Source organism: Athene noctua, chromosome 4 (genome assembly GCF_965140245.1).
Source record: "Athene noctua chromosome 4, bAthNoc1.hap1.1, whole genome shotgun sequence".
Taxonomy (NCBI): Eukaryota; Metazoa; Chordata; class Aves; order Strigiformes; family Strigidae; genus Athene; species Athene noctua.
In genome coordinates this window covers 664,506-687,227 of record NC_134040.1, presented here as the reverse complement: position 1 = coordinate 687,227, position 22,722 = coordinate 664,506, and the positions used below count along the sequence as shown (strand labels likewise).

Sequence of the window (22,722 nt, the reverse complement as noted above, 5' to 3'; positions counted from 1 at the left end):
GGACAGGGACAGGGATGGGAAAAGGGATGGGGACAGGAAGAGGGGTAGGGATGAGGATGGGGAAACGGATGGGGACAGGGACAAGGATGGGGACAGGGATGGGGACGGGAGCAGGGATGGGGACGGGGAAAGGGACAGGGACTGTGACTGGGGCAGGGATGGGGATGGGGACAGGGACGGAATGGGAAAAGGGATGGGGACAGGGATGGGAACAAGGACAGGGACAGGGATGGGGATGGAAAGACAGATGGGGATGGGGACAGGAACATGGATGGGGATGGCACCAGGGACGGGGACAGGGATGGGGACAGGGATGGGGCTGGGGACAGCCTCCCCCCGCACAGGCCCCCACCAGCTGAGCAGGGGGCACGGACACGGGGGGACACTGCGGGTCCTGCCCCGGAGCTCTGCTGTCCCCCCACCCCACCCCCCTGGGACCCTCCTGCCCCACGGGCCCTCCCTCCCGCTGGTGACACCGGGAGCTGCAGCGGAGCTGGAAATAGGGCCGGTGGGTCAGTAAATTTGAGCACAGCGGAGTACTGGCTAGTGGGGGGGGTGGCTGGCTAGTGCTGGGGGTGGCTGCCTCTCCCGGAATGGCAGAACGCTGCTGGGGTGCACGAAAAGGTGGATAAGGGGGGGTTAAGCTCCCATCGGAGAAGAGCATCGTCCCCGAGCCCCCGTGCCCTGCTCGGGAGGCTCCAGCTCCAACCCCCAAAGCACCAAGCCAGCGAGGTGGCTGCAGGGTGACAGCGAGGTGGCCGCAGGGTGACATCTGATGGCAGTGGGCCAGGAGGGGACCAGGGGCTGTGACTTCTGCTGACAGAACCCTCCCGCAGCCCCCAGCCCCAGCACGGAGCTGACAGAACGGGGATCCTCGTCCCCTGCCTCTTCTGGGGCACCGAGGGGACACGTCTGGCCTGGGGACACCTTTGTCCTCCCGTCCAAGGGGTTGACAGACACTCTGACAGGGAGATGGGGTGCTGGGACCATGGGCTGTCTCCGAGCATCATGTCCTGCCGGCTGTCGCTCCGCAGCGGCCGTGGAGCGGTTTTGGGGGGATAACGTGGGGAGAAATCACACGCCAGCCCCAGGGAGTCCCCAGGAGGACCAGCCCTGCCCGTCCCTCCGGCTCGTCACCCTTCCCAGCGCGGGGTGACAAACCCTTCCCAGCTCATCCCGAGGGACACCGGCCGCGTGTCGTCCCGGGTTCTATTGCCAGAGGGGAAAATAGCACCGAGGGAGGCCCTGGCACACGGCAGCGGTGGCTGTGTGGGGGGACAGGAGGACGGTCCCCAAGCTTGCGGCTGCCACTGGGAGATTTTTGAAATTTTTTTAAAATTTTTTTTCTGGGGTTTTGCTGCTGGAGAGCAGCTCCGAGCCGTCACAGCCTGCCGGTGCCTGGCACACGCAGCGGTGAGTGCAAACGGTGCCCGGCGTGAGAACAACAACCATGGCGGGGAGGGACGAGGGGACACGGGGGGACAAGAGAGGGACAGGGGAGGCCGGAAGGGGCCGGAGGTGGGGCTGGGTTATCCCCAGCGCGGTGGCTGCCTGGATCCTGCCAGGTCAGGGCTTCCTGCACCATCTGTTAGTCGCTCCGGGGCCAAAGGAACACCCTTTTAGGAAGATCCATCCACCTGGAAAAAGTTTGGGGCTGGTGGGGGGCTGGGGTGCCCCCAGGGCATCACCCGGAGGGGTGGGCACCCCTGTGCGCTGGGAAGCCCCCCTGGGGTGACCCCATGAGGGACGATTCCGGCCCTTTCCCTGGCTGGGCCAGACCCACGTCCCCCTGTGCCCCCTGTGGGGATCCCCCAGAGCTCAGCGAGGGGGGGTGGCTCAAATCTGGCCCCACCAAGGTCCCCACCTGCGCTTGCTCCTGTTTGTTCCTCAGCTCCAAGGTGTCCTCGGCACCGGACCAGCCCCCAAACTTCCTTATCCTGGATGGGAGGAGAGGGAGATGCCACCCCCAGTCCCCGCCGTGGGTCCGTGTCCCCCCGCCCCGTCCCCATCCCAGCCGGGGACGTTACCTGGGCCACATCTTCAGAGCCAGGAGGGCCAGCGTGGCCACGCAGATCACGGCCAGGAGCAGCCCGGCCAGGACGGTGAAGGCCAGGAGGTGGGTGAGAGCTGCGGGGTGAGGGGAGCCGGGGCAGATCCCCGCCAGGGCTGCCGGCTCCGTGCGACCGGGGGAGGTTTTGGGGAGCCCCGTGGTGGCGGGGGGGGGACACACAACTCGCCCAGCCGTGGCGTGGTCCTGGTGTGGGGCCAGTGTACGTGGGACCCCCCTCCCAAGAACTCGGGGTGCGCTGAGGTGGGTGAAGGGGACCCGGGGGTTGGGGACACCCCTGGGCACCACTGCCAGGTCCCAGCGGCTGGGGGGGGCAGTCGGTGGCTGGAGGACACAGCACGGGGGGGTCACGGGGACCCCACGGGGACCAGGCAGGGACACTCGCCCCCCCTGCCCACGTTTCTGGGTGCCACCCCGGGGCTGGACGGTGTCCTGTCCCCTGTCGGCACCCGGGAGTCCCCCAGCGGAGCGACGAGCGCTGCCCAACCCGAGCCGGTTCCTCTTCACTTTTTTGACCATTCTGGCAGGACCCATCTCAATTTTCTACTTCTGGGGGCTTTTTTTAGCCCTTTCATAAAAAACAACCAGGGATCCTTCGGGAGAAAATCTCCTTGAGAGGAAATACCCAGTTCTCATCATAAAATTCTCTTTCCCCCCCCCCTAAAGACTTGTGGCTGATTCAACTCACTTCTGCCAGTCACCCCCGCTGCTCTAAAATAATTTTTCTGGCACAATTTTGTCTCCCTGCCGAGTCCCACTGCCCCCGGCAGAGCACCCCGGGGTTCCGGGGTGTGTGTGGGGGGACACCCCACTTACTGTGCACATCAAAGTAGGCGCTGGCCGTGGCGTTGCCCAGGGGGTTGCCGGCCACGCAGACGTATTCCCCCGCGTCCTCCGGCCCCACAGCGCCGAGCTCCAGCCGGAGGGTGTTGTGGGAGGGGGAGGCGCGGACCCCCGGCGCGGTGGCCGGGGCCAGGCTGGAGGCCAGGAGCTGGCCGCGGCGGTACAGGGCGATGGCGGAAGCCGGGTGGCTATCGGCCGTGCAGAGCACGATGCCCACCCGCCCGCTGCGGTTCTCCAGGAAGGTGCTGACGGAGACGTCCCGGGGGGGGTCTGTGTGGGGGAGACGGGGGCTGGCGACGGGCCGTGGCGTGGGAGCCCCTCAAATGCTGGCCCGGCTGCTTGCCGAGGGCTGCTTAACACACCCATCCCCCCAGGTGGGATCTGTTGGGCGATTCACACCCCTTCCACCCCTTCTCTTCCCCCCCCCAGCTGGAGAGTCCCCCCTCAGCTCTGAGCATGTTGGCTTTAAATCTGAATTTCGAGGGGTTTCTGCAGCCACTGCTCGACAGAACCCCGGTGTCCCCTTCCCCGGAGAGGAGCGGGGCAGGGAGAGGAGGAGGAAGAAGAGGAGGAAGGCCGTGCGGCCAGGCTGCGTGCCGGGGGCCTGTCCCGCGGGGCCGGGGGACACTCACAGAGCACGCGGAGGCTGAGCGGGGCCGAGGTGGCACTGCCCCGCGTCCCGCTCGCCAGGCAGCGGTAGGAGCCGGTGTCGGCGCTGGAGACGCTGGGGAGGACGAGGGAACGGGCCGGTCCCTCCCGTAGCCACCGGCTGTTCTTGTACCAGGTGTAGTTGGCCTCTTCGCCCACCCACGGGACGGCCGAGCAGGTCACGGTGGCTGTGGCGCCTTCGGGGACGTCTGCCGAGGGCTCAACCGTGACTGTGACCCCTGAGGAGGGAGGCTGGGACGTCAGGGGGTGCCCGTGGGAAAACACCATCCCCAACGCTGCCCAGAAGACCCCCAAAAGCCACGCAGGAAGGGCCCACCCGGCCCCCGACACGGGGCTCGCTGCAGCTCGGGGCCACCCTCACCTCCCGCGTCCAGGCGCAGGGACGAGGACGCGGCGCCGAAGCTGTTGTTGGCCGAGCAGACGTAGAGCCCCGCGTCCCGCGGCTCCAGCCCCCCCATCCCCACCCGCAGGGAGTTGGGGGCCGCCTGGACGGTGAAGCGGGGATCCCCCGGGCCCCACGTGGAGGCCAAGGGCGCGTGGCCGGGCCCCCGGCGCAGGGCGATGTCGGAGGGTGGGAAGCTGTCGGCGGTGCAGAGCAGGACGGCCTGCTGCCCCCCCCGGGGCTCCACCAGGGAGATGAAGGACGGCTCCTGGGGTGCATCTGCAAGGACAGCGATGACGTTTCCCCCCCCACACCCCACCAGCCCACCCCCGTACCCCCAAACAGCTCTGGGGGCAAGGGACCACCCCTCCCGTGGGGTTCGGGGCGTGACGCGTTGGCTGCTGGATGAACTGGGGGGACGAGGGGCGCGATACGAGGCCTGAGAGAGCCTGGGACACACCCCCCAACCCCCCCAGACCAGGGGCTGTGCTGCCTGTCGCGGGATGTCACCAGGTGGCGACATAGACCGCAGCTCTGCGACAGTGACATCCCTCCCGGGCTGCCCTTGGGCCCCCCTTTGCCAGCAAGAATCTGGGGTGTGGTGTGCGGGTGTCTCCCCCCCCCTCCCAAAACGCAGCCGCCCCTCACTCACAGAGCACCCTGAGGGCGGCGGGGGGGGCCCGGCGGCCCCGCAGCCCCCTCCCCGCCTGGCAGGCGTAGGCACCCGCATCCGTGCGCCGAGCAGCGGGGAGGATGAGGAAGGCGTCGAGCCCCTCGGTCAGCCACCGCCCGTTCTTGTACCAGCTATAGACGGTGCCCAGGGGGGCACCCACGTCCCGGCAGCTCAACGTCACCTCGGTCCCCTCGGGCACCTCGGCTGAGGGTCGCACCACCACGGTGACAGCTGGGGACAGGGGGTGATGCTGGGCCTCACCGCCACGTCCCCCCGGGAAAAGCCTTTTCCCAGCTCTGAAGCCCCCGTCCCCCTTCTAGTGGGGTGGGTGCGTGGGGTGGGTCCCATCCCGACACCCCTCGATGCCCCCAGCCCCGCGTGTCCCCCCCCCGGACTCACCCCGCACACGGAGGGGCAGGGAGGTGCGGGCGCTGCCCAGGGGGCTACGAGCCCGGCACTCGTACTCGCCCTCGTCTTCCTCGGAGGCCTCGCGGAGCTCCAGCCGCAGCGCGTTGGGAGGGGGGGCGATGAGGCTGCCCTGCCCGGGCTGCTCATTCCCCGCGGGGGGGCTGGAGGCCACCGGTTGTCCCCCCTTGAGCAGGGTGAGCTCGGACGGGGGGTTGCTCTCCACGGTGCAGAGGAGGATGACTGCGGTCCCCTCGCCGCTCTGCAGGAAAGCCTTCATCTCCAGGTTCCGGGGGGGGTCTGCGGGAAGGGAAAGGACGGGGGCGGGGGGGGTGTTGGATAAGCAACGTCTCAGCGAGTCGCAGCATCCCCAGGAAGGGCTGGGGGCTGGCGGGGGGACGCTCCGCTGCCAGGTTCAGCGCAGGAGCAGCACGCTGCTTCCCCCCAGCATCCGCCGTCGCCTCCAGTTACACCACCACCAAAACCCAGGCCGTGGGCTCATTTCTAAGCTCGGTTCTAACCTGCTGGCCCAGCTGGGTGCTCCGGCCTTGATAAAATACACCCTTTGCCCTTTGTCAAACTGAGGCAAACCCCCGCAGCGAGGCTGGTGCGAAGGCAGCGCAGCTCTTGGCCCATAATGCCAAGATATTTTAGCAGCATCCACCCAACATTCCCCATCCAAAATCTGGAGGAGGGAGGGAAGCAACGGCTTTGTTGCCGGCGTCTCGGGCTCTCTGGAAGACGTTTCCAGGAGTTCTCCTCCGCCCTCACTCCTCGCAGCAGATTTATAAGTTAGAGCTGTCTTTTTCTAATAAAAAGGGAGGAAAAAAAAATGTCTTGCATTCTGCTTTGCAACTACATGGCTTTTTGCACGTCTTTTTTTAAACAAAGTCTGGCTTTCATTTTCCAAATCAGGCAAAAAAAAAAAAATTAAAAAAGCCCCTGAAATGTTTTCTGAAAGCCAAAGATTTTTCTGTTTCAGTTTGGTACAAAGCGTCAGGACAAACTCGGGGCGCTTGGAGAGGCTTCTCTGGAACCTTCTGCAGGCGACGTGGGGCTGCTTGCTGGGGTATAAAGCCGGGGTTACTTATCCCCTGGGACACGCGCTAAATTTATTCAGCCCCTCCTCCTAAAGTCTAAGCCAGGCCTTGCTACCTCCCACCCCCCCCCCAGACCATGCCCTCAGGAGGGTTCCCCCAGCTGAAGGGCCCAAGGGACAAGTGACACCCTGAGGATCCTCCCTGCCCCGGGTGGGTTCTGGGGACCCCCCCGGCTGGGGCATGAAGCCCCCCCCCACGCCCTGGGGACTCACAGAGGACGTTGAGGGTGGCGGGGGCAGAGCTGCGGGTGCGTGTCGGGGTCCTCACGGCGCAGCGGTAGGAAGCGGCGTCGGCGGCAGCGACGCGGGGGATGGCGAGGGCCGGCGCGGGGCCGCTGCCGAGCCAGAGCCCGTTCTTGTACCAGGCGTAGCTCAGCGCTTCCCCGCCGCCGCTCTGCACCACGCACCTCAGGTTGACGGCGTCACCCTCGCGCACGTCCGGGGAGGGGGAGATCCAGAGCCTGGCAGCTGCGGGGTGATGCTCGGGGTGAGTTGGAGGCGATGGAGGGGCGGTGGGACGTGCTGGTCCCATCCGGGATGTAGTTTGGGGCTCATTCCGTGGAGATGCCACGGCCCGCTCCCTCCCCGCCAGCCCTCCCCGTCCCCGTGGTGGTCACATGGATGGACACAGCAAAGTCAGTCCTCCAAGAAAAGCTGCAGTTCCCGCACGGGTGATACTGTCATTCTGGGTGCGGGGGGGATCACGTGGCTCTCCTGTGGCATAACCCTCCTAAACCCTCATCTTCCTCCCTTTCCTCACTGTCTCCATGCTGCCCACCCTACTTCAGCTTACCCCTGCCTTCCCTTCCCCATGAGCATCCTTCAGCCTCGCTCTCCTTCACCCCTTCGCCGTACCCCCCGCCTCCAGTGCTCCCCAGTTCTGCTCCTCCCCAGTCCCAGTGGCTCAAAGAATCCCAGATCCATGGAGGTTGGAAAAGCCCTTGCAGCTCCTCCAGCCCCACCATGACCCTCCCCCTGACCGTTCCCAACTCCCCCAGATCCCTCAGCGCTGGCTCAGCCCGACTCTTCAACCCCTCCAGGGATCCCGGGGACTCCCCCCTGCCCTGGGCAGCCCATTCCAACGCCCAACAGCCCCTTCTGCACAGAAATCCTTCCTCAGAGCCAGCCTGACCCTGCCCTGGGCAGCTTGAGGCCATTCCCTCGGGGCCTGGCGCTGGGGCCTTGGCTCCAGAGACTCATCCCCCTCTCTGCCCGCTCCTGGCAGGGAGTTGCAGAGGGCCGGGAGGTCTCCCCTCAGCCTCCTCTGCTCCAGCTCCCTCCCTCCCTGTCACCCCCCGCCCGTCCCCGGTGGCAGCGCCGAGCCCCGTCCCTCACCGCCCGCCGTGAAGTTGGCCGCGGCGCTGGCGTTGCCGAGGGTGTTGCCGGCGGAGCACACGTACTCCCCTTCGTCCTCCAGCAGCACGGGGCCGATGCTGACCCGCAGCACGTTGAGGCCCGAGGTGACGGTGACCCGCGGCGGGGTGGTGACACGGGGTGACGCCGCCGTCGAAGCCACCAGCACCCGGTCCTTGAAGAGAGCCAGCTCTGCCGGCGGGCTGCTGTCCACCGTGCACCGCAGGACACCCCGCTGCCCCTCGGGGGTCTCCAGGAAGGACGTCAGCACCGGCGCGCGGGGAGGATCTGCCCAGACAAGATGTTACAGGGACCCCCAGGAACGCCCGAGGCTGCACCCAGAGCCTGGCCCCCGCTCCCAGCCCCTCGCCCCAGGGTTGTGTCACCCTCCCCAGCTCCTCGGGCACCCCGAGGGGTTTGTGGTGGCTCCTGGCACCAAGGCGGCAGCAAAGCCTCTCCCTGATTTTCCCTCTGTCCCAAAAAGATATTTCTCATAAAGTGAAGACTTGAAACTTGGGTGGTTTCAGCTGAGCTCAAACCTGTCGTTTGAACAGAACCAAAACCCTTGTTATGGCTTTTTTTCCCCCTTTTTTTTTCCACACAGTGGGCAGGGGAGACGTGGGGCAGCCCCGTCACTTCTCCTCAGGAAATTCTGCTTGAGGGGCGCCGTGACCACCCAGGGTGGGGTTTATTCAGAGCAGGGATCTATCCAGGATACACCCCCAGAAACTTCCCACTTTTAACACTTTCCTAAGGGCAGAAGACGCTTCGTTACAGAATCACAGAATCTCCGTTTAGGTTAGAAAAGACCTTGAAGAGCACGGTTTACAAACCCCCCAGAGCTCTCCATCAAACGCAGCCTCCTCCTGTGTGCGGAACACGGCTCCGTCCCACCCCCAGCACCCCGCTCCCCCTGCCCCCCAACCCCGGCCTCGATTCCCAGGAGGGTCCCTCAGCAAATTCCCACTCACAGGAGACGCGCAGGGCGACGGCCGGGGAGACGCTGGTCGACGCGGGGCCGCGGGCTCGGCAGTGGTAGGAGCCGGTGGCCGCGCTGGTGACGCGGGGGAGCTGGAGGACGTTGTCGGGGCTCTCCCGGAGCCGTTCGCTGTCCTTGTACCAGGTGTAGACGGTGTCGTCCGGCCGCTCTCCCGCCACTTGGCACGTCAGCGAGACGTCGTCTCCTTCCCGCACCGCAGCGGAGGGCGAGATGATGACGCGGGCGGCTGGAGAACGGGGAGGGGACGCTGCCAGCTCAGAGGGCACCATGGCACCGCCGAGGACAGAAACCACCCCCCCAGCCCTCCCATGGTGCACGTCTTGGGGCTCTTGTTCTGACCCTGCAACCCCGGGGCTGGCACTAGAATTTATTTTTAAGAAAACGTGTCGCTCGCTGTCCCCGTTAGCTGCCCCGACCCCCCAACTCCATCCCGTGCGGTGCCCAAGAAGGGTTTGAAATCAGGTGCCTGGTGGGGTGGGGGGGCTGAGCTGGCACCCCAAGAGCAGCACCCGGAGCCTAGGTGGGACCCAGTGGCGCTGGGTGGGTGCACAAACCCCAGCTCCCACATGGACACCCACACGGAGACACATTCGGATCGATCCAGGCCACATCCCCACCCAAAAAATTAATTCAGTCGGGGATTCCTGTTACCCCCCGGCCCGGTAACTGGGGTGCTGCCCCACCCCAGGCTCTGGGCGCAGAGGTGAGAGGGTGGGGGTGCTGGTTAGGCACTGGTGCCCACCCACAGCCAGAAACATCCCCCCGGCACGGGTGTAAGCGCGGTGCCGTGCGCGGTCCCCACCCTGCACGCGGAAGTCCAGGCGTCGGGCCGCCGTGCCGTGCGCGTTGGTGGCGGTGCAGCAGTAGCTGCCGTCATCGGCCGGTGTCACCTCACGGATCTCCACCCTGAGGGCGTTGGGGGTGGCCGAGACGCTGACCCGTGGGCTGCTCCCTGCCTCGCCGGTGGCCACCAGCTCCTCGCCCCGGTGCAGGGCTAGCTGGGCGGGAGGGTTGCTGGCCACCGAGCACTGGAAGATGGCCAGGCGGCCTCTCTCTGTCTCCAGGAAGGCCGTCAAGCGGGGGTCCCGCGGGGGGTCTGGGCAGGGGAGAGAAGTGGGGTCCTGTAACTCTTGGAGCCCAACATGGGAGGAAGGGGAAGGGGAAGGGGATGGGAGGGAGAAGGAGAAGGAGAAGGAGAAGGAGAAGGAGAAGGAGAAGGAGAAGGAGAAGGAGAAGGAGAAGGAGAAGGAGAAGGAGGAGAAAGAGGAGAAGGGGAAGGGGAAGGAGAAGGAAAAGGAGAAGGAAAAGGAAGAGGAAGAGGAAGAGGAAGAGGAAGAGGAAGAGGAAGAGGAAGAGGAAGAGGAAGAGGAAGAGGAAGAGGGGGAAAAAGAGAGGGAAGGGAAGGGAAGGGAAGGGAAGGGAAGGGAAGGGAAGGGAAGGGAAGGGAAGGGAAGGGAAGGGAAGGTCTTATGTCCTCATCTCTGCTGGCCAGGGCCCTGCCCACACCCAGGGGGACCACGCCATCCCCAGGGGGGCCACCTTGTCCCCACCCACAGCACCACCTTCATGGCTTTTCGGGGTGTCCTATACCACAGTGTGTCCCTCAAACGTCTAGAAGCTTTGCGGCTGCAGGTTCACATGCCCGTGCAAACATTAAACGCGTGTTTACTCGGTAGGAAAGCAAAGATGCCACAGACAGCAGCACAGCTGCCCACGGGAGGAAGCCGCAGGACACACACACGTGCTCAAAGCCCCACACGTGCACCCACGTCTGCTCTGCCCAGCGCCACGCAGGTCAGCAGGGGCGGGCACCCTTCCATGGACGTAAGCTACACATCCAGTATAATAACGAAGCCCGCATCCCCCCCGCAGCCCCTACGTACACAGCACGTCCAGGAGGACATCAGGGGAGCTCCGGCTGCTGCCCTCGGTGCTGGCTCTGCAGCGGTACAGACCCGCGTCCGTGCTGGCCACTCGCCCGAAGACCAAAGAGGAGGCTGAGCCCTGGGCCAGCTGCTGCCCGTTTCGGTACCAGGTGAAGTTGGGCAGAGCCGGGGCGTCGCTGCTCAGCTGACAGGTCAGGTTGGCAGCGTGGCCTTCCAGCACGTGGGAGGATGGAGCCACGACAACGCTGGCGGCTACAGGGAGAGGAGGGAGGCAAATGGGCTCTGGCATGAACACAGGACCAGCACCACCTCGGCAAAACCCCTCCCCAGGCCGGCCAGGTAGCAAGTGACTTTGTGGCCATTCCAGAAGGCAAATGCCGACTGGTCCTGCAACACCATGACAGGGACAGCTCTGAGCTCCAGCCCCGTGGTGGTGGCCTACCGGCCCCCCAGGGCCTCACTATCCCAGGGACGATATACCGACAGGGTGGGTCTTGTGGGAACTCCCTCAGCAGCGTTTTGCTCAGCACCCGAGGTCACAGAGACCGGGGTCAGCAGGGAAACCCCCCCCAGGAGCTGGAAGGGCCACGAGGAGCCCTCCAAACCCACCCAGAGAGGTTGGAGGGGCTGGCACAGCCCCCTCCTGTCGCAGCCCCCAGTTTAACCCCACTCACGCTCCACCCTAGCACCAGGTGACCTGGACACAGCACCTCTTTGGAGATTTCACAGGCATGTGGCCCATTTCTGTTCATCCCACCCCTCTGCTCCCATCACCCTTGCTCTTCTGAGCTCATCTCCTTCCCTGGGATTCCCTCCCCTCTCCCAGGGTTTTCCCAGATGCTGTGGGGCTCCATCCTGCCCCCCACCTCCCCACCCCGCGCTCACTCTCAGCCTTGAAGTCCACGGCCGCGCTGGCGTTGCCTTGTGCGTTCCCGGCCTGGCACCGGTAGGTCCCTTCATCCTCCAGCACCACATCCTGGATCTCCACTTTCAAGCTGTTGTAGGCTGAGGTGGCACGGAGCCGGGGGCTGGGGGCTGGGGGGCAGCCCCTCGTGCAGGCAATCACTTCTGGTCCCCTCCATAGGGTCAGGTTGGCCTCCGGGTCACTCTCAACGGTGCACTGGATGACACCCAGGCGCCTGCCCTGGCTCTGCAGGAAGGAGCTCAGCACCGGCTGCCTGGGTGGGACTGCAGGGTCCAAACAGAATCCCAGAACCGTCTGGGTTGGAAAAGCCCTTGCAGCTCCTCCAGCCCCACCATGACCCTCCCCCTGACCGTTCCCAACTCCCCCAGATCCCTCAGCGCTGGCTCAGCCCGACTCTTCAACCCCTCCAGGGATCCCGGGGACTCCCCCCTGCCCTGGGCAGCCCATTCCAACGCCCAACAGCCCCTTCTGCACAGAAATCCTTCCTCAGAGCCAGCCTGACCCTGCCCTGGGCAGCTTGAGGCCATTCCCTCGGGGCCTGGCGCTGGGGCCTTGGCTCCAGAGACTCATCCCCCCTCTCTGCCCCCTCCTGGCAGGGAGTTGCAGAGGGCCAGGAGGTCTCCCCTCAGCCTCCTCTTCTCCAGACTGAACCCCCCCAGTTCCCCCAGCCGCTCCCCAGCAGACCTGTGCTCCAGACCCTGCCCCAGCTCCGTTGCCCTTCTCTGGCCACGCTCGAGTCATTCAATGGCCTTTTTGGGGTGAGGGGCCCAGAACTGAACCCACCCACCGATGGGAGGCCTCCCCAGTGCCGAGCCCAGGGCTCAGATCCCTTCCCTGTCCCTGCCGGCCACGCAATTGCAGAGGTGAGACCAGGATGGATTCCCAAATTTGGGAGAATCCCAAGAACTGGAGGGATTCCTGCTTTCCAGTGCCACTGGAGCAGCTCCTGGGCATCCCACACACCCCCCCAGGTGCCAAACCCCAGAGTCCCACACCTGCAGGGTCTCTGCGAGGGACCTGCACCCCCAGGCACCTCTGCTGTCACCTGGCTTGAGCTCAGGGGGCGAGTGCAGGTGTCCAGTCCTACCCCAAACCCTGGGGCAGACCTGCAGAGACCCCAGCGGTTTGGGCGTTTTTCCTACCACCACTACAGAGAAATGCCATTTGGTCAGGACTGAAACTTCCTAATGGTGTTTTTCTTCGTTTGGTATCAGGGAAGATTTTTATTTCATAGCACAGAAAATACTTGGAAGGCAAAAATCCAAGCAGAATATATTTTTCACAGGGATCATTTATCACTGAGAAATCAAATTTAATTTGGGAACATTCTAAAACTCTTTGGTTCTTGGGAATTTGGGGATTCTCTGAATTTCTCCTCCCCCAGATTCACAGATTTACCTATAAAAGGGAATTTTCTGCCTTTTCCACTCAGCACTTGGCCATGCCCGGCGCTGATGGGAGAAACTTTGAGGTGAGAGTAGCACAGGGGTTCCCACAGCCCGGACACAGGACCCCCCCTCTCTGTCCCAGCTGTCAGCGGGGGGAGACCCCCGGCAGCACTTACAGAGCACTCGGAGCGCGGCGGCCGCCGACATGTCGCTGCCGTTGCTGCTCCGGATCCCGCACTGGAAAGCTCCCGCGTCCTCGCCGCGGGTGGAGGGGAAGCGCAGCGTCGGGGTCAAGCTCTCCCGCAGCCGCTTGCCGTTCTTGTACCAGGTGTAGAGGGTCTCCTCCGCCCCCCCCCGTGCCCCCAGGCAGGTCAGGGTGACGGCTGCCCCTTCCCACACCTCGGCCGAGGGCTGGATGAGGAGCTCCGCAGCTGGGGGAGGGATGGGAAAGGGGTGATGGCGGGGAGGGAGGCGAAACCTCCGCCGCAAACCTTCGCCCTTCCCCTGGCTCCGTCTGCCCAAAGCTTCCCTCTGAGGTGGGACCTGAGCACCCCCCTCCCTCGCAGGGGCCCGTGGAGTCGGTGGCTGCGCCTCTGGTGGGTGACATTCCCTGGGGACACTCCCCAGCCCCACAACAAGAGACAACCAGGGCCTTTCCTGAGCCTCCCCCCACCCCTCCGAGCGCCCGCAGCATCTTGGAGACATCTCGGGCAACGTGAAACGGGCCACAGCTCACCCCTGTGGCACCCAAACTCGGGTTTATTTTCTCTGGAATGGGGCCCTCAGGGCCATTTGGGTTTCTTTGGGCATCCTAAGGGAGGTTCCTCTTAGATGAGGTTTTGGGGGGTTTCTTCTCTTTTTCCACAGCCGCTGTCCCTGTCACCCCAAATCTCCGCGGCTGTGGAGCCGCAGGGTGGGGAGGGGGGCTCAGGGGTTGGGGCAGGAGCCCAGGTGCTGTGCCACGGTGTGCCCAGGTGCCGCGCACCACCAGGGGCTTGTGGGAGGAAACACTTTGGACAAACTACAGATTTTGCACCATTTTGAAAAAACAAAATGCAGGAGCACCTCCAGCTCCACCAGCAGCTTTGACCCCCAAGGTGAGGAAGGGCTGCAGAGAGGGCACAGCCACCCCATAACCCCCACGACACCGAAGCCCCCCGATGCCACGCGGGTCCCTCCAGCCCTCAGAGCTGTGTGCGTCCCCCTCCTTATCCCAGCCCTGCAGAAAGAGCCCCCACACCCCCGGGGGGGTTCAACGGGACTCACCACGGGCGACGAAGAGCTTGGCGGCGCTGGCGTTGCCGTAGGCGTTGCCGGCCGTGCAGCGGTACTCCCCGCTGTCCCCCGGCCCCACGCCGCGGATCTCCAGCCGCAGGGCGTTGCGGGCGACGGTGACACCGAAGCGCTGGCGCGGGGCCGCTTGCGACCCGCTGGCTGCCAGCAAGGTGCCGTCGCGGTAAATGGCCACGGTGGCCGGGGGGTGGCTGTCCACGGCGCAGCGGACGATGGCCAGCCCGCCGCCCTGCGTCTCCTGGAAGAGGGTGATGGTGGGGGGCCGGGGGGGGTCTGCGGGAGGGGAGAGGGTCCTGTAGCTCGGGGGGTCCAGGTGCTGTGACCGCTACCTGCACGCGGGGCACCGAGCCGCACGGCCACTCCGCCGAGCTGCTTTCCCCCTTGTGTAAGTGGGTTGAATTTACTCGCAGAAAGGTCAGAGCCAAACACAGGGAGATTTTATTTTTCCCTTGACTTGCAAACGCTCCTGATCTGTTATTATCATCGCTGGCTCCTTGGTCAGGAACCTCCCAGCAGTTTATGGTGTGTAACCGATTAGGGGAGGAGTGGGAGACGCTGCAGTGAACAGGCTGATGCAGCAAGAACGGCCCCTTCAAAGGTGGCTCGTGACCAGAAATCGCTGCATTTGTTGCAGCTTCTACCCAGGAGGGCTGAAACCTCCCTTTCAGCTGGACCCAAGGCATTCGGGGCAAAGATTTAGTTTTGACTCACAGAATCCCAGAACCATCCGGGTTGGAAAAGCCCTTGCAGCTCCTCCAGCCCAACCGTGACCCTCCCCCTGACCGTTCCCAACTCCCCCAGATCCCTCAGCGCTGGCTCAGCCCGACTCTTCAACCCCTCCAGGGATCCCGGGGACTCCCCCCTGCCCTGGGCAGCCCATTCCAACGCCCAACAGCCCCTTCTGCACAGAAATCCTTCCTCAGAGCCAGTCTAAAACAAGGGGGACTTCCACAGCCCCAGGCACGAAGGGACCCTGGTCTGGTGGGGACACACTCACATGTCACACTCAGGGTGATGGCCTGGGACGTGTCGCTGCCCCGGTCGTTTGTCACCTTGCAGGAGTAGTAGCCGGCGTCGCTGGCAGCCACGCGGTGGAAGAGCAGGGTGTGCGCCGTGCCCTCCTTGAGCCAGGCACCGTTCTTGTACCAGGTGTAGTTGAGGTCTTGGCCCTCCCTGCCAGGGACGTCGCAGGACAAGGTGGCAGCTGTCCCCTCCCGCACCTCGGCCGCGGGGCTCACCGAGATCTCCGCGGCTAACAAAGATGGGACTGTGGTCAGGATGGGCTCAGAGGCAGCAGAACAGCCCCCCCCACAGCACAGGACAGAGTGTGGGGGCAGGCAGGTGCCCCTCTGCCCCCCAGGGGTGATGATGGAGGCAGGAGGTGACTGGGTTTGTTCTCTGCCACCAGCGCTTTGCCAGATGGGGTTCAAGGTCTGGTTCTCATGCAAAGCCACAGGTGGGTGAGGCAGCATCCTTCACCTCTCACGGGCTGCTCGGGGGGGTCTGGGGGAGCAGACTGGCCCCACCTGCACCAAGTCGGGGTGGGGGACACTCCCCATGAGGCTCCAACACTGGCAGGCCGCTGGGTGAGGTGATGTGACGGCACTGGGGCTTGTTCTGATGGAGGGTCCTGGCTCCCTACAGACCCCCCCCAGCTCCGAATCCCCGCGAGCTCTCACGACCCCCCTCCCAGCAGCGAAGCCTCGCAGCGGACCCCACTCCCCAGGCTTGGCTGGAAATCTCTCCCTGCCCTGTCCTCTGGGGCTCGCCGTGAAGGACAAAGGATGAATGACCCAATGGAGGCACCACAGTCCTCCAAAAAGGAGCCGCCGGCTCCTGGACCAGAAATTTCTGCATTTATAGCAACTTCTGCCAGCCAGTACTGGCCACCTCGGTGCCAGCCCCTGGGCCAGACCCACCGGGTAAACTCTTTCCCATTCCCACAGCCCCACTCCTCCTCCAGCGATGCCCCAGCCCCCGGCCAAGCTCCCCTGACACTCACAGAAGATGTAGAGCGTCACGGCAGGCGCCGCACCGGCCCCGACGGCGTTCTCAGCTTCGCAGCGGTACTGCCCATAGTCCTCGCGGCGAACGTCCCGGAGGGTCAGGATCTGCTCGGTGCCCACGGCCACCCCGTCCTTGTACCAGCGGTATGCCGAGATGGGGGGGTAGCTGCTGCTCACCTCGCAGGCGAAGGACACCGTGTCACCCACGCGGATGTTCTGCGCGGACGGGTTGACCGACACCCAGGTGTCCTTTGGGGCGTCTGCGGGGAGGACAGACGGAGGCGGCGGGCAGCGGTGAGGCTGGGCAGGACCGCGGGACTCTGCCGTAGCCTGAGGGTTTGGTGAGGGGAAAAGGGGGGCTGGAAAAAGGGGGGAAAGCTGCCACACTGGCAGCAAAGAGGGGTGGGAATGGCGGGGGGTGCCAGGATGTGCCCCGGAGCTCATTTACGGGACCGATGTTGGCTCTGGCCATGGAGAGCAACAGGAGAGGGAGGGAGAAGCAGGAGGAAACTCTGCTCTGGCTTTCTGGGAGGAGGCGCGGTGGGTGGCAGGAGGGGGACGCGGGTGGTGTGGCCGCGGCAGAGGTGTCCCCGTCCCCCCACGCCGCGCTCAGCCAGCCACCCCACGGAGCCACCCCACGTACGTCTCACCCGCAGGACGACCTCCCCGGCCGCCTTCCTGGAGCCGTACGAGACTTCGCAGAGCAGCTTTTTGGAGTGGTCCTTCCAGGAGAAGGAGGTGGTGAGGGTCAGGCGGTGGCTGACCTTGCTTGTGTCCAGCTGGAGCCGGCCGGCCACCACCGAGACCTGGGGGTCGTAGCCCTCCCAGCGCAGGGCGACGTCTCCCGGCGGGCAGACGTAGGGGGTGGAACACTCCAAAGTGGCCGTTTGCCCCTCGGTTTGCTCCTCACTGGCGGCAGTGCTCGGGCGCTCGAGGTCGTCTGGGGATGGAGAGCAGAGGGTGGGATGCCTGCGTGGGGCAGGGAGGGAGTCGGAGGGGGGTTGGGGGGGATTCACCGCCATACCCACCCGAAACTCTCAGCACCACGTCCTGCGTAGCCGACCACCGGTCCCCGTTGACGATCTCAAAGCGGAACCTGTAAGGCCCGCTGTCCTCCGGCGTCACCCCCCGCAGCAGGAGGGTGCAGTTGCCAGCGGTGGGGTCCCCCAAAAGCTGGGCCCGGCCCCTGAAGCGAGCGTCCACCTCCTGGGCTGCCGAGTGATACACCAGCACCTTCTGGTCCTCGTAGTCCTTGTACCAGATGGCCACGATGCCGTCGCTGGCCTCCACGTTGTCGGGGTAACTCAGGGTGCAGGGAACCATCACGCAGGAGCCCCTGACACCCCACAGGGACTTGGGGTAGGCGACCCCCCACGAGCCGAGGGCTGTGTTGGAGGGGAGACAGAGGGAAAAGGGGGGTCAGGGTGCCATGAGTGATCTGCAAGCCCCCCGCTCCCCTCCTGGGACCCACCAGGGCCACGTCCCATCTCCTGAGCAGCCTAAGCAGGCAGGGAGGTGAGAATGGGGGTGGGAAATAAAACCCCCCAGGGAGAAGATTTCAAGGTGGAGAAGGGGAGATGATGCGGAAAAGCTGGATCTGGGGGTGGTGCTTTTGGACAACACATGGCAACAGCTGGATTTGAAAAGCAAAGGCCTAAAAAACTAGTAAAAAGGGGAAAATTGCTCCAGGCAGAAGTGGAGGCCTCCCACCCATCCCGGGGGGAATCCAAGTGGGATGGGAGGCAGCGGGTCCCTCGGTGGCACTGTACCTGGAGGGACGAGGCTGGTGAGGAGGATGAGCCACCACGGGAGGGACATGGCAGCACCCCGGGCATGGCCGGGGGGCCCCGGCTCGTGCTGCGAGGTGGGGAGGTGGCCGGTCTTCGTGGTCGGCGTCTGGCAGAGGGGACCCTGACAAGAAGAGGCAACGAAAGGCCTTGAAATATGTCACCTGTCAACACGTTCTCAATCCACAGAATCCCAGAAGCATCTGGGTTGGAAAAGCCCTTGCAGCTCCTCCAGCCCCACCATGACCCTCCCCCTGACCGTTCCCAACTGCCCCAGATCCCTCAGCGCTGGCTCAGCCCGACTCTTCAACCCCCCCAGGGATCCCGGGGACTCCCCCCTGCCCTGGGCAGCCCATTCCAACGCCCAACAGCCCCTTCTGCACAGAAATCCTTCCTCAGAGCCAGCCTGACCCTGCCCTGGGCAGCTTGAGGCCATTCCCTCGGGGCCTGGCGCTGGGGCCTTGGCTCCAGAGACTCATCCCCCCTCTCTGCCCCCTCCTGGCAGGGAGTTGCAGAGGGCCAGGAGGTCTCCCCTCAGCCTCCTCTGCTCCAGACTGAACCCCCCCAGTTCCCCCAGCCGCTCCCCAGCAGACCTGTGCTCCAGACCCTGCCCCAGCTCCGTTGCCCTTCTCTGGCCACGCTCGAGTCATTCAATGGCCTTTTTGGGGTGAGGGGCCCAACACTGAACCCACCCACTGAGGGGCATAAATCCTGCCAGCGGCAGCAGCGTGGTCTCCAAGAGAGAGCAGCGGGGCTGGGGAGGGGAGAGAGAGGACCCCCAGTCCCTCCAAACTCTCACAGGAGTTCCAGGAGCTAGTCCGGCCTTTGCAGCGAGGTGACAAGGTTTACGGAGCTTATTCATGTGCTCGCGGCATCCGCGTGACGCGGCGAGCAAATGAAGAATAGTTCTGACACAGAAAATGTTTCCCCGATGTTGGATATTTTTAAGAATCAGCGGGACAGGGTGCTGGGCCACCTCAAGAGAGGTTGGACCAGATGATCCTTGAGGTCCCTTCCAAGCTGGGGTTCGATGGTTTATGACAATGTGTGTGCGGCGTGGGGTGGGGCCCTGCAAATGCCGGCTCCGGAGCCTGGGTTGGAAACGAAACCGAGGGCAAAGGAAAGCAAGTGGATGTTGCAATTCGGAGGAGAGGTACTGCTGAAGAAACGCTCCCCGGGAAATCTCCACGAAGGCAGAAATCCCAGCGCCCTGCTCGAGGCCGCCGGCCGAGCTCCGGGGGGGTCTGAGCGTCTGCGGGGGCGCAGACGTGGGGACAGGGGACAGAGGGACGCGCTCGGGCTCGTGGTAAAGCTGCTCCGGTATTCCAGCTGCCGCAGAGGGAGCAGCCGAACCGCGGGGCAGAGGGACGAGGATCCTGGGAGTGGGGCAGGCGAGATGGATTTTTCGACTCCACGGTTTTGATTTTGATCAGAGCAGCCGTGGTGAGGAGCAGAGCGACCGCGGCCCCGAGCCGGGCCAGCCCGTGCCCCCCCCCGGGCTCTGCCTCTGCTTTTTGGTGGTGTACATTCACGTGGGGTAGCTCTAACTACGGATTTATCAATTTTTAATAGGCTTAATGGCTTTCTGCAGCTCTGGACCTAAGCAAACTGATGAAATTATTTTTGAAATTTAAAAAAAATTATTCTGTCATAAACCAGATTCTTTTTTTTCTGATTTTTTTTTTTTATCATCATGGAAACCAGTTACTTGATTTCAGCTCAGATCTTTATCAAACAGCTCAGTAATCTTTCCATATTGAACGAGGCAGCTCTTTACTCCCTGAGCCAACCTTTTCCTCCCTCAAACAGTGACTCGCTACTTTGCTAACACCTTTTTTTTTTCCCCAACATATGCTTTGAATTTACTTGCTGCTCATTTGGTTTGGGGAGGTATTTTAGACTCCAAAGCCCTCGTGAGAGCTTTGGTTTTGCCTGGGACTTTTCTTGGCCAAACTGAAGCACCGAAAGCAAATGAAATGGTCAAATGGTCCCTGGGTGATCATGCACATGGGGGGGGGGGGGGGGTGTCACCCCTCCCATTCCTGCCCTGGGACAGAAATAGCCTGTGGGATCAGCGGGGGCCACTGAGCTTGGACGAAGGAGGAAGGAAGCGCCGGGGTCGACTCCCCAGCTCCCCACTTGTGCCGACACCGAGTTTCGTTTCTTCTGCCGAGTTTTATCCCAGTTTCGGTTTCGGGGCAGCGTGGCCTCAAGGGGACCCTCGGCCCGGGATGGGGACTCCAGCACCCCTCTGCCCACTCACCCCATGCTGCGGCGGGGGGACACAGCAGCCCGTGGTGGGGCCCTGCTGCTTGTTCACTCAACAAAATTAAAACATTTCTATAAAATTCTCGACAAAACCGTTTGTAGCAGCCCCTGCAGGAGCACACACGTGCACGACGCCAACCACGTCGCACACGCCGGAGCAGAACGTGTTGTGCTTTATCAACTAATACCAACTGGGCAAGAATATTTAGATGTTGTGCACCGGGAAACAGGGAAAAAGAGGTGAAGGGCCCTGCGCTGGTCTCCTCTGTGCCCACAGCTGTGCTCAGCCTGGGCTGCCACCGGCCCGTCTGCAGGACGAGGGCTCCTGCGTGTGCTGGTAAGTGCAAGGGAGACCTCAAACTTCTTCAAGATTTGGTAAAAAATCACCTATTTGTGTAGAAATATGACAAATGGGGCTGAGCACAAAGAGGGGAAACTTCTGGTGTTGGACTCTTCAGTCTCCATCATGTCCCAGTGCAGAGAGAGCAACAGAAATGGGGACCACGGGTAATGTCCCCCCAGGACAAGGGGTGGATGTGGACCCCCCCCCATGCCCATCTCCATGGTGCTCCCACCCACCACACCACTCCTCGGGGCCGGGGAGCCCACGTCCCTGCTGCCTGTGCCCTCCCACTGCGGGAGGGAAGGGGACAAGCCCTGCACCCCAACCCTGCCCCGCCGCTGCGGCTGCCCCGGCACTAATCCTGCCCCAGTCCCCACGGCTGGGACAGCACCCTCTGCGCGGGGCGGGGGGGCTGCTCAGTCCCACCCCACGGGAAGGGGCCCACGACCACCCCACGCCACCCTGCCAGCCCCACGGGGGTGAACCCCAGGGCCAGTCTCTGTCCCAGGGGTCCCCGTCCCCGCAGGTCCCCGGGGAGCAGCGGCGTTACCTGGCAGTGCCGGTGCCTCCGGTGACGCCGGTTCCCGTGCGGTGACATCGGGGGTGGCATCTGCCCCTCTCACCGCCCGGGGACGGGTATTTATCTGGTGCGGGGGGTGAGGAGCCCAAACCAGCACCACTTCCCCGTTCAGGGGTTTGTCCCTGCCGCTGCTTTTGGGAAGTGGCTGACATCATCAATTCTTTCTTACTTTTGACTGATTCAGGACTGTTTTGGGGCAGGGGCCGGGGTGGTCCCCACGGGAGGGTTTTGCAGTGCCTCAGGCTGTGCAGGACATGGGGAAGCTGCATTATCTTTGCAGCATCGCTCTCCTGGCACCCCCGTGCCCCTCAGGGTATCCTTGCCCAGAGCCGGAGCCGGGAGAGACCCTAGCCCTGGGGACACCCCCCAGCACGCCCGGAGAGTCTCTGGGTTTAGGGCCCTGCTGGGATCCCCCTGCCCAGGGCAGGCGGTGCTGGTACCAACATCCTCCCTGGGGTGACCCATCACCCAGAGGCTTTATTCTGGCTCTTAATTTGTGGGTTTTCACTGCAGCATGTCCAAAGTGAGGAGAGGACTCGGCCAACCGCCCCGAAGCAGTTTTAGACTGAATATCAGGAAGGATTTCTGTGCAGAAGGGGCTGCTGGGCGTTGGAATGGGCTGCCCAGGGCAGGGGGGAGTCCCCGGGATCCCTGGAGGGGTTGAAGAGTCGGGCTGAGCCAGCGCTGAGGGATCTGGGGGAGTTGGGAACGGTCAGGGGGAGGGTCATGGTGGGGCTGGAGGAGCTGCAAGGGCTTTTCCAACCCAGATGCTTCTGGGGTTCTGGGATTTGGTGAAGTAGGTTCCAGTTCAGTGTTGAGGCCGGTGCCGCCACACGTGGGGATGAGGACATTGGGGCACCATCCACTCAGCTTTTCAGGAGCAAATCACCCCAGCAGCGTGGCCAAGCCAAGCCTGACCCCTCTGCAGGACCTTCAGGCAGGGGCTGAGCTCATCTTGGGCTCATTTGGGGCAGGATCTGGACCCAGCCTCTGCCACGGGTGCCTAGATCTAAAATAAAGGGATTTATTGTAGCTCGTCGGTGCTCTGGGTAACGCTGGCTCTCAAATCTGCTGGCTCAGGGACAACACTTGACCTCGTGTGAGTGGGCTGGGACTGTGGCAAGGTCCCCCCGGCACCTCGTGCCTTGTCCCGCCATCCCTTCCCCAGCTGCTCCGTGTCCGTGCCAGGCTTGACTCAGCTGGGCCGGGTGCTGAGCCAGCGAGGCAGGACAGGCGGCTGCCTGCTGTCCCCCCTCGGGCTGTGCCGCTCCTCGCTGAGCGCCGCTGCCGGAAAAACATTGCGGGGGAGCGGGGAGCCGGTGCATGAGGAGGTGCCGTCGTGGCGGGGGCATGGCGCGTTGCCACCCTTTTGGGAAGGAGCCAAGCTGCGTTTCCTGACGCAGCATCGAGTGAAAAAAACCCTGACTTGGGGAAATGCGGCCATACGGCATCTGGGCTCAGGTGCCAGGGCTTCTGCAAAGGGCGGGTGGCCACCTGGCCCCCAGGCAGCGGAGCCTGAGGCAGCTCGACCCAGCCCCAGCCCTTGTTCTGCATCAGCTTCCTGAGGCTCCCCTTCCCTTTGCCGGAGCAGACGCCATCTCTGCTGCGCCCTCGTGCTGGGTGCTGCCGTCCCCGCTCGAGATTTGGGTGCTGCTGGGTCTGGGTGTCAACGCTTCTCTCTCTGGGGGCTGTCAGATGCAAGCACACCCCCACGGCAGGCAGCGGAAGGTCCTAAAGTTCCCCAAAAAGCAGCT

General features: G+C 63.8%; 1 protein-coding gene across 1 annotated transcript; it reads right to left on the bottom strand.

The window, feature by feature from the left end:
- Positions 1–296: 296 nt before the first annotated feature.
- On the bottom strand, positions 297–20,986 carry SIGLEC1 (sialic acid binding Ig like lectin 1). Its single transcript, XM_074904131.1, has 20 exons — positions 20,939–20,986; positions 17,760–17,901; positions 17,019–17,375; positions 16,634–16,930; positions 15,987–16,250; positions 14,982–15,236; positions 13,958–14,257; positions 12,868–13,122; positions 11,264–11,566; positions 10,376–10,630; positions 9,295–9,588; positions 8,464–8,718; positions 7,475–7,780; positions 6,353–6,607; positions 4,968–5,340; positions 3,942–4,735; positions 3,544–3,798; positions 2,885–3,181; positions 2,028–2,127; positions 297–1,937 (listed from the first exon to the last, which is right to left on the bottom strand). Exons 1-20 carry the CDS (start codon positions 20,984–20,986, stop codon positions 1,685–1,687), a joined length of 5,658 nt encoding a protein of 1,885 aa, XP_074760232.1. The 3' UTR covers positions 297–1,684.
- Positions 20,987–22,722: the final 1,736 nt, after the last annotated feature.